Source organism: Cucurbita maxima, unplaced genomic scaffold, assembly GCF_002738345.1.
Source record: "Cucurbita maxima cultivar Rimu unplaced genomic scaffold, Cmax_1.0 Cma_Scf00019, whole genome shotgun sequence".
NCBI lineage: Eukaryota > Viridiplantae > Streptophyta > Magnoliopsida > Cucurbitales > Cucurbitaceae > Cucurbita > Cucurbita maxima.
This window is the reverse complement of record NW_019272035.1, coordinates 1,061,437-1,071,747: the sequence shown is the minus strand read 5'-3', so window position 1 is coordinate 1,071,747 and position 10,311 is coordinate 1,061,437. Positions and strand designations below refer to the sequence as shown.

The 10,311-nt window shown below is 38.3% G+C and overlaps 3 protein-coding genes and 1 long non-coding RNA gene across 5 annotated transcripts in view; 1 reads left to right on the top strand and 3 right to left on the bottom strand.

Moving 5' to 3' along the window:
- LOC111493799 (NADP-dependent glyceraldehyde-3-phosphate dehydrogenase-like) overlaps positions 1-1,548 on the bottom strand; it is a 2,353-nt gene extending 805 nt beyond the window's left edge. Inside the window, exons 1-3 of one of the 2 annotated variants that reach the window (XM_023143654.1) lie at positions 1,189-1,548; positions 973-1,101; positions 107-185 (exon numbers count right to left, since the gene is read on the bottom strand). In XM_023143654.1, coding sequence (XP_022999422.1) covers positions 108-185; positions 973-1,101; positions 1,189-1,353 — 372 coding nt within the window. In that variant the 5' untranslated portion in view covers positions 1,354-1,548 and the 3' untranslated portion in view covers position 107. Of the gene's footprint in view, positions 1-106; positions 186-676; positions 1,102-1,188 lie in introns of those variants that run through there. The other variant, XM_023143653.1, reaches the window with a different exon arrangement.
- LOC111493800 overlaps positions 1-2,692 on the top strand; it is a 3,387-nt gene extending 695 nt beyond the window's left edge. Inside the window, exons 2-3 of the long non-coding RNA XR_002720065.1 lie at positions 961-968; positions 1,988-2,692. This is a non-coding gene — a long non-coding RNA (uncharacterized LOC111493800). The remainder of the gene's footprint in view (positions 1-960; positions 969-1,987) is intronic.
- Positions 2,693-3,211: 519 nt separating this feature from the next.
- On the bottom strand, positions 3,212-4,110 carry LOC111493798. Its single transcript, XM_023143652.1, has 2 exons — positions 3,979-4,110; positions 3,212-3,922 (listed from the first exon to the last, which is right to left on the bottom strand). The coding sequence occupies exon 2, from the start codon at positions 3,872-3,874 to the stop codon at positions 3,323-3,325; it is 552 nt and encodes a 183-aa protein (XP_022999420.1). The 5' UTR covers positions 3,875-3,922; positions 3,979-4,110; the 3' UTR covers positions 3,212-3,322.
- Positions 4,111-4,740: 630 nt separating this feature from the next.
- Positions 4,741-8,821, bottom strand: LOC111493765. Its single transcript, XM_023143607.1, has 9 exons — positions 8,660-8,821; positions 8,358-8,548; positions 7,231-7,412; positions 6,851-7,135; positions 6,715-6,773; positions 6,592-6,628; positions 6,426-6,497; positions 5,446-5,773; positions 4,741-5,259 (listed from the first exon to the last, which is right to left on the bottom strand). The coding sequence occupies exons 1-9, from the start codon at positions 8,742-8,744 to the stop codon at positions 4,888-4,890; spliced, it is 1,611 nt and encodes a 536-aa protein (XP_022999375.1). The 5' UTR covers positions 8,745-8,821; the 3' UTR covers positions 4,741-4,887.
- Positions 8,822-10,311: the final 1,490 nt, after the last annotated feature.

The following is a 10,311-nucleotide window of genomic DNA, read 5'->3' as shown; positions in this document are numbered from 1 at the left end:
AAAAAAAAAAAAAAAAAAAAAAAAAAAAAAAAAAAAAAAGGAAGTATAAAACAGAGACACCCAAATGGAAGACCTCGTGAATCAAGTGGAATGAAGCAGTGTTTACCTTATACAGTCGACACCCGAATGCATCGTGAGGACATCACCAATCTCAGAACCTTTTCCGGTGACACAGCTAATAAGACCTTTAGGAAAACCAGCTAGGTTGAAGCAATTTTTATTCTTTTAAAACTTACAGTACTTTTATAGGCATTTCAAAACTATGATATTGGGTAGAAATACGGTAGAATGTTGGGTGGAAATTGAGACTTCGAATGTGGTGTTAGGTCCAAATTTTCATTTCAGGTTACCACTCCAAAAACTTTGTTCTCAGTTCGGATTGTAGGCTGAAATGAAGTTAGAATCGCTAGTAATAGTCGGTCAGCCATACGGCGGTAAAATCTTTCCTAGGCCTTGTACACACCATCCGTCACACTATGGGATCTGGCCATGCCCGAAGTCATTACCTTAACCGTAAGGAGGGGATGCTGAAGGCAGGGCTAGTGACTAGAGTGAAGTCGTAACAAGGTAGCCATACTGGAAGGTACAGCTGAATCACCTCACACCCAAAAAATACTTGTTGAGTATTTTGGTTTGACATTGCTTCACACCCAAAAAAGAAGCAAGCTATGTCTGAGTTAAACTTGGAAATGGAAGTCTTCTTTCATTTCTCGACAGTGAAGTAAGAGTAAGCTCATGAACTTATTATCCTAGATTGGAACAAGTTGATAGGATCCCCTTTTTTATGTTCCATTTCAGGTCACCATCACATCATTCCATGTCACAATTTACAATTCATATCAATATTACTCAATTTTCATTCAACATTCTAACAAGTTTCTATTCTAAAGATCAAGATCGAAAGATACACAGGTGAGACAGAAAGTGCATTATTGTCCTAGACAAAACAGAGAAGAAGAGGAGAACATGTACCTTGGAAGTAAGGCAATATTTGGTCCTTTCATTTCCAGGAAAACTATCAGCAACCAAGAACTTCCCCTCTCCCAGGATCCTAACATCTTCTTCAGCACAATATGAAACAAGATCTCCAGATCTCACAACCTTCACACCATTCAAACGTATTCAAACCATTACCACTTCATAATTTTAATGAAAAAAGCTACCAATCCAACAAAACAACAACAGTACCTCGGTCACTGCATCTTTGGCCGGCTTTGAAATTTCCTTCACCAAGCACTCAGCAATGGGGGCTTTGTGTTCTTTCAAAATCGCAGCAGATTTGTGAAGAACCTCAGCTCTCCTCCACAATGGAGTCTTTGCCCATGATTTCTGAGCAGTTTTGGCTATTTCCATCACTTTATTAACCTCCTCTTGGTTACAGGCTTTTTATCAAACACCTTACAGGCATAAATTTCCGTCTAAACACTCTCATACTTCACAAACATTTCTATTAACCGCCAACAATTTTTCAACAAATGTCTCGTGAATCGAACTTCAGAATCTCAGAATTCGACGAGAATAGAAGAAAATCATGGAGAATTGGGTCTTTTTTTTTTTTTGTTTCCCTTAAATATCTAAATTTTTTTAAGTTGTGTTTTATATGTTCTTAATAAATTTAAAATATTAAAAAATAATTGATATAAATTTAAATTTTATATTTAATAAATTTGTGACCTTTAAAAATATCAAAATACATTGTAAATTTTAAAAGTTCTCGACCAAACAGACATTTAATTCAATTTTAGAGACTAAAATGAAATTTAATTTATTAAATTTAAATATATTGATAATTTTCTAAATTTTAGTATTTCTTTTACTTGGTTCTTTTTCAACTTACTTTGAGCTTTTTTTTCTTTCAATTTTTTTCATTTTTTTATTTTTGTCTCTATACTACATTTTTACCCAAAATTGTTTTATTTTATTTTATTATTGTTTTTTTTTTAGGAATAAAAAGAAAGGAGAGGGACGAGGTTATAAATTGAGGGAGGGGAGAGTGGCGGAAAATTAGGGTTCGGCCTCACACTCCGCCATGAATGAGGCTCCGTCGTTGCAGAGCGATTGGAGGAGATCCTTCTTTTCCTCGCTATGTATCGCCGGCAGCCGGCGATTGCCTCTCCGAACCCTCTTTCTCTCTCTCTCTCTTTGTGTGCGTTTGTATATTTATATGTATATATATATGTATGTATGTCTATCTCTCTTTCTTTCTCTCTCTCTCTCTAAACGTCCGGCCCTTCAGTGAACTGTAGTGCCGGAATTCTCCCCTATAAAGGCTATGATGATGGTTTTGAACTTGGAGTGTGAGGATTTTAGGGCAATGGCCAAGGAGGTTCGATTCATCGGCATGGTGATCCGGCTGGTCTGCTAGACTTCGCCGCCATGGTAGGCCTCCTCTGCTTTGCCCCATTTCCAGATCTGAGCCGCCTCTCTTTTATTCATCCCTTTCTGGCACCGATTTTGTGGCTCTGTATTTTGATTACACTTTTTTATCCCTAGGAAGAGTTCCCCAGAAAGTACTTCATCATGTAGGAAAATTTAGACGTTTACAGGATCATCAGAGTCCGCCATTAGTAGATATGCGAGGGAGGATGTTGTTATGAATTGAGGCCCATAAACAATTTTCTTTTGAAAGGTCTTTTTAAAACTCGATAACGATTCGTATCCATTGCCGCTGAGAATCAATCAAATCAATCCCTGCAAAATGATGAAATATAAATTAAAAACAAAAGCATAAAGAAAAAGATGAAACAAACAAATCCCGATCACAAGGAGAAAAAGGAAAAGCAGCAATACCAATTCTTACCTCTCCCAGAGAATTCAAAAGAAAAAGCAGAAAGCGACAAAGCAGGCGGCGATGAAAGAGCCTGATCACTGCTGTATGCTTATCCACAACTCTATCGCAGCCCACGGCAATGAAGGTGAAATGAATCCATGGAAAACGTCAAATCAAATGGCGGAGGTAACGGAATGCAGGAACTCAGGATTCAAGAGTGGTAAAACTGCTAATGGAGGAATTTCCAAACCCTAATTCTAAAATCTGGTCTGATTAGTGAAGTTAAGGACCTTTTTAGTTGATGTGAATTTGGTTCGATCTTGATCGATTGCTCGATTTAATCGAAATTTTAGGTCTGAGCACCGACGAACACAAATAATTTCATATCGGTGTAAAAAATTTCTGTACATAGGGGATTTAAGAGTTCTATAGTGATGAATGCCAGTAATGGTCTCCGGAGGGAAAACGATAGCACCGTAAGATCAGTCGAACTTCAGAGATTTGGCAATTGCTAACCTCAGAGTTTGTTTGCAATTTCACCATACCGAAAAATTATGATGTTTCTTCGGCCTTGGACATAATCGACAGCCGGCTACTCTTTACCTTGAAATCAACTCGGCGTCGTTGCTGATGAGATGAAGGCCGAATCAATGCCGCTAAAGCTCGCTTCACAAGATCGCCTTCAACGCCTCCAATTCTAACCAGAGAATTCGTCATTGCCGATCTACGAGCATTCAACCTACTTGGAGAGTACGCTGCGTGAGGTTGCGAAACAGTACCTTTATGGAGACTACACCGAAACGAGCCAGGGTGAGTTGTAGGAGAACACATACACGTCTTCTTCAAACTGCTCTGCCTCTGCACCACTCGATTCTTCCCACCGCAGCGAGAAGAAACAGACACGGATCTGTTCGGAGAAATCGCACGGTCTAGAGAAAACCGCATGGACGACACGGAAACCGAAGGCGAACCGTGAAGCTTCGCACGCGACGGGGAAGTCGTTCTGCAGAAGAAGGAAGCGGCCGATCTGGAGGAGAAACTGGAGGTCGACGGTGAGAGCGAGCGGAGAACTGCTGCATTTGATCTTCGAGTCGTTGCCGCCATTTTCGTCACAGTAGAGAGAGAAGGGGATGAATCTTGAGCTTCCAACTCGGCTCTAAGCCTAAGCCGAGTTCGGCTATTCAGTTTGGCAAACCCGTTTTCACTCTCACTCTCTATTTATTGGGTTTCTCGGACGATAAGAGAAAATATCCAATTTATAGAGCGGCGTATTTACTATCATACCCTTCATCTTTTGCACATTTAAAAGTTTAAACTATAATATTAATTTTAATAAGTAGGAGGACTGAACAGCAAAAATAATAAATAAATAAAAGTATATTTTCTTAAAATTTTATTTTGGCGGGAAAAGTTTCAAATGATGTCTAAGTTTAACCCGACCAACCCTATGGCGGTTGGGTTAGTTGAACCGGCCTGTGGTTTAGGTATATGAGCTTTCGGCTTTTTTATCTTTTTTTTTTTCCTTTTCGGCTGTTTAAATAACCAAAATAACCAAAACGACAAAAATGGTCCCGTTTGATCTGAAGCTCCCTTGTGATAGATGGGAAAAAAGAAAGAAGGTTTCTATTTCATGTCACCATCTTTTTGAAATAACTCACCGTGCTCATTCTATAGATGCTGGAAATGTCAAAGATATCGGAATTGAAGAACCACATTTCGACCGAACCACAAATTCTTAATTTGTTGGCTACGACCTATCACAAGCCCATCGAATTTCGCAGACCAATCAAGACCATTACTAGATAAAAGTAAAGCAGGACGGGGATTGACTTGAGAGTCCCTGTTCTCATTTAGCTAACGAAGAAAAATCTCTCTCAAATCCCTCCTTCATTCTGTGTTTAAACGGAGATTTCTCATCCCATGCTGACCGGTCTCTAATCTCGTGTGTTAAATGAAACAACAAAAGATTCAAAGGAAACAGAAGGCAACCATTAAATAAAATCACATGAAGTTCATCAAATAAGTGAAACTCTTTCAGTTCTCATGCAACCAAATAATGTACATTGAAAGAAAAAGTACTCAAAGAGTGTCTAGTGTAATGCATATTGGACTGATACCTAGCTGCCCTTGTCTTGTTCTCCTGGAGCTCTGGAATTAAACTGCTTAGTATAAACCCGATGTCGTCGCTCTCTCGCGTATATAATCCAGAAGATCAGGGACAGCATGACAGCACCAGACACCAGAACCAACCCGACATATATCCATTTCAAGTATAGTCGAAGCCCGGGGCAATGATTCTTACTTATATCCGTAAACACTTGTCGAACGTACGTACAGTCTACGAGTTCGACCAAGAACGGTCCATAGTGATACAAACCATAGCTAACGTTTGCTGCAGCTGTCATTTGGTTGTATAAAGTTGGAGTCAACCGGCCAGTGTTGGTGCAAATGCCTGAAGATGATACTCGACAAGTGAATGTCGTCCAAACCTGCACGCAACAATTCGAGATATATGTCGAGATTTTCGAAGAAAAATGCATTGTACGTGCTTGTTTGAGCTAGCTAGATATCATATATCATACTCGAATTGAGCTAGCTATATCATATCATATATCTAGTAAAAGGCTGCGTTGTATGTGCTTGTTTGAGCTATAGCTATATCATATATCTCTTACCTCAGGAGCTTTGCTCAGTTCTACTTCATTCGCCGAGCAGTGTCGATCCGTGAGATTGGAATGAAACGGACTGCAAAGAGGCGGCACCAATGGGCCGGATTGATTGTAATTCAGAGGAGGGACGACATTTGCAGGGGGGTTGGCATTTGAGATTGTGTTGATCACTCCATTGACCAAACTTACAAGTTGGTAATTCACATTCTTGGTTCCGGTCTGAATTTCTTTGGCAGTGGCGTTGTCGACGCAAGGAAGAATATCGTCTAACGCCGTGTGGGCGGTGGGATTCTGCAGCCAATCTTCCATTGCAACACATGTATCTCCGACCACGCTAAGAGAGAAGGAAAAAGAAATCAATTGGGAGATGATAGAGACGATATTCAATAAAACAAGAGCACTTCTTGAACAAGAGATGCCTCTTTCAACCATCAAACTTGTAACAGCTCAAGCCCATAGCTAGCAGACATATTGTCCTTTTTGGACTTTTCCTTTCGGGCTTCCCCTCAAGGTTTTTAAAATGCGTCTGCTAGGGAGAGGTTTCCACATTCTTACAAAGAATGTTTCGTCCTCCTCCCCAACCGATGTGGGATCTTACAATTCACCCCACTCGGGGCCCAGCGTTTTCACTAGCACATCGCCTCGTGTCCACCTCCCTTCGGTGCTTAGCCTCCTCATTAGCACATTGCCCGGTGTTTGGCTATGATACCATTTGTAATAGCCGAAGCCCACGGCTAACAGAAATTGTCTTCTTTGGGCTTTCCTTTTCGGGCTTCCCCTCAAGGTTTTTAAAACACGTCTACTAGGAAGAGGTTTCGTTCTTCTCCCCTTGTAAAAAATGTTTTGTTCTCCTCCCCAACGAATGTGGGATCTCACAAAACTCATCAAATATCCTATGAGTTCCATTGAAGATGAGCATATTGTAATCTTCCTATATGCATCAATTTCATTAGAAAACGCCTTATCGATGAAATCGAGATGCTTACTTATGAAGAAGAAGAAACACGCCACATAAGATGAACGTGACTGCAACGAGAATCCAACCAAATATGACCAATCTGCAGCAAATAAGAATTCAAGTGTTCAAACGACTACAACATGACATCAAAAACATGTTTTGTACGAGGAAAACGAAATGGTAGATATACTTACGTGTATACGATACACTGCAATCCGAAGATGGAACATACTGGATCAGGTAGCAAAAATGATTTAAGAAAGATTCAATTATGGTCAGTTCATAATTTATTTACTAAGACAAGTAAACACACTTACAGAATCCAATAAATGCCAACAAGAGCATAACAGCAGCAATAACAACGAGGATAAGTCGCCTGCAATATACGACACGAAAACGTGTTACTCGGGGTCACAGAAAGCACTGAAATTTGATAAAAGAGGATCTACTAACGTTTCATCTAGGCCTCTCTGTATGGTGCCTGAGTTATCAGCGGCTGCATCAGTAAGATTGGAAGAAACAGAACTTATCTCCGTGCCAATGTCGTCGATTTGTTTCTTAACGTCGGTAGACAGAAATATCGAATCGACTCCGATAGACTTAGCTGAAGAAAGATATACTGACAGATTCTTGAGGTTTTCAGCAGTTCCATCTGCCTGATCTACTATATAGTCCAACGTGCTCGATGAACGGCTATGAAACTTCCCTTGACCGACATATAACACAATGCATCCTACACTGTTTCAAAGTACAAAAACAAAGATATCTTCACATTAACTTCTGAGCCACATTAGATGATTTATACTGCAGTTTGGAGGGAGAGGGATGTTTACATTGCTGCGATGGTGAAGAATATGAGGAAAGCAAGGGAGAGGGCATAGGCTGTTCGAGAATAGCCATACGGCTCCCTCCGACAACAGCAACGACATAGACAGGTGATGAACAAGCATATACCGAAGAGCACGAACCAAGCAATAGCAATGAGAAAGAATGGAATAGCAGTAAGTGCAACAGACTGCATCAGATTGGAACAGGACAGAAGGCACCATGGTTAACATATTGTCAAAGGACACATTAAGTAGTGAAGATGAGTCCTAAAAACAAGAACCCAAGTTCAAATTTAGCCAGAATTCACAATCGAACTGACCCAAACCAAAGTTCATGTTAGTTCTCATCAGTGTTTAAGCCTTTCGGTTCACAAAAAAGAAGAAAACAAGAATGAAAAGGACTACAAAGTCACTCTCTTACCACCACCAAATCAATGATAATGTTGAGTAGGGTTGGGAGGGAGTCCGGCGTAAGCTAATTAAGAGAAAGATCATGGGATTATAAGAAGGAATACTGTCTCGATTGGTATGAGGACTTTTGGGAAAACCAAAAGCACAGCCATGAGAGTTTATACTCAAAGTGGACACTATCATACCATTTGTGGAGATCCGTAATTCCTAACATAATATTAGAGTCATGCCCTTAACTTAGTCATGTCAATAGAATCCTCAAATGTCGAACAAAGAAGTTGGGACTCTTGAAAGTGTAGTAAAAAATGACTAAGTACCAAACAAATGGTGTACTTTGTTCGAGGGTTCTAGAGAAAGCAGTCAAGCCTCAATTAAGGGGAGGCTGTTCGAGGGCTCCATAGACCTCAAGGGAGGCTCTATAGTGTACTTTGTTCGAGGGGAGGATTGTTGGGAGGATCATGGGTTTATAACTAAAGAATACATCTTCACTGGTTCGGGACCTTTTGGGGAAACTAAAAGTAAAGCCACGAGAACTTATGCTCAAGGTGACAATATCATACCATTCTGGAGATCCGTGATTCCTAACGCAACTCATATACCACAACACAAACCACACAAACAGTAGAAAACTCTAAGTAAGCATCACAAAGACAGAGAAGAAGATCAGTACAGAATTATTGCAACTAACAGAACCCAAAATTGAAATCAGGGAAAGAACTTACAGCCCAGTAATGTTGGCTGCTGATATTCCATCCACCCATATAGGGATTAAAATCATTCAGCGGGTCTTTCCGCTGAGTCCTCTCTTCAGCCAAAATCAGAGACGAATTCCCAGCAGGGTTCTGCTCCGCAAGGCTTCTTCCAGCCCTCCATGGCTCCGAGACCTCAAAAACTTGAACCCCACCAGAGTTCTCTGAAGTTCATCAAAACCCAGAAAAGAAAAACCTCAGATTACACAACAATGGAGTTCATTTTTTCTTTTTTCTTCAAAAGGAAACAGATTAAGACATGAAAAGAAGAGTACCGAAGCTGGGAATGGCGCTGAGAGCAGAAATGAGGAGTGAAGAATGGGAAAAGAGGAGGAGAGAGCAAAGAAGAGGGGATAACATAGCTGAGAGAAAGAGCTTTGCAGAATCCTTGCTGATTTTTCTCCCAATTTGGCTCTACAGGATCATATCGTTTGGGAATTGGAATGAACGGACGAATGTGAAGTGGGACCTTTCCATTATTCCTTGGACGTGTAAGAATAATAATAATAATCTATTTCTTGAAAATATTTTTAATTTCTTTTAAGGGTGTCTAGTAAATATTTGAATTTATAACTAGTTAAACAGAACAAAGATGTTTTGACTAGTAAGTTGCACTGTTTTTTAAGTATCAAGTTAGAGTCTTTGACTAAACTCATGTTCGTGGTTGACACTAATATTATTAATATAATATTTTAATGACATGTTGACTTCAGATAATAAATGTCAAACTTAACGGGTTGACATTAGGTATAGATATCATATATGACGTTCTCTCACAGCACAAAAGTAATTGACCTAGAACCTTTGTGCAATCAAATAAAATAGGAATAGAAATTTATTAGTAATTAATTTAATAGGAATTTATTAGTATTTAATTGAATATTTAATTTCGACGTGTACAAAGACGGAGGACACGTCAGAAAAAAAAACACCGTTTGGGCTGTCGGCAATAGGAAATATTCGTTGTTACGAAGAGAAACGGTCGGGGGTTTGAACGTGCTGGCATGTAATTAAAGGTGCCACGTGTATTTTTATATCGTTTTTTTCTCTCTCCTACACGACAATTCCAGCTAAGAAAAGCCGGTTGAAATTCGGGTAATTCATTAAGACATGCGTTTCTCTAATCATTGGACAATGAGCAATAAATAAAATTAAAAAAAAAAAAAGCCAAAAAAAATCATTATATATTTTATTGAAGTTAGATTTTTCGGTATTTAAAAGTGTTATGACGTGTTATAGTCAGAGATGTTTAAGAAGCAGAGATGAAGAAGTCTTTTCCGTGTCTATTTTTCTATTTAGCCAATGAGAAGAAATCTTTTCCAATTTTTCGTTTTAAACGAGAATTTTCCTCTTACTATTTAGCTGATGTGAAGAAATCTCTTCCTATTACTCGTTTAAATGAGAATTTTCCGTTTTGTTTAAAACGAGATTTTTTTTTTATTGGAGAATGTCTATAGACTCAGTTAAATGGACCTCTCATCGGTAAATATATTAATTATTATTGAGATAAATATTTTATATCTTATTAATTTGGTAAGAAAATACCACCATGTTATTGTGATTAATTTCATTAAAACCTTATTCTAAAATTTAATCGTATATTTTAAGGTAGAATCCAAAGCATTCAAATGAAAAATCATATGGTTTTGAATAAAAATATGGCTACAATAATTCTAAAGAATCAAATTAAATTATCCTTTATTTAATTAATAATGGTACAGATGGATTTATTTAATTTAATTGGTTCATCCCACTTATTCAATTTACATCACCATGATCATTAATAATTATGATAATAAATTATGAATTGACCAAAAAAACCAAACAAAATAAAAACAAAAACAAATTTTAAAAATTAAAGCATTCAAGTTTTTAAAAAATTAATAATTATTTTTTATGTTTGTTTTTTTTTTTTTTTTTTTTTTTA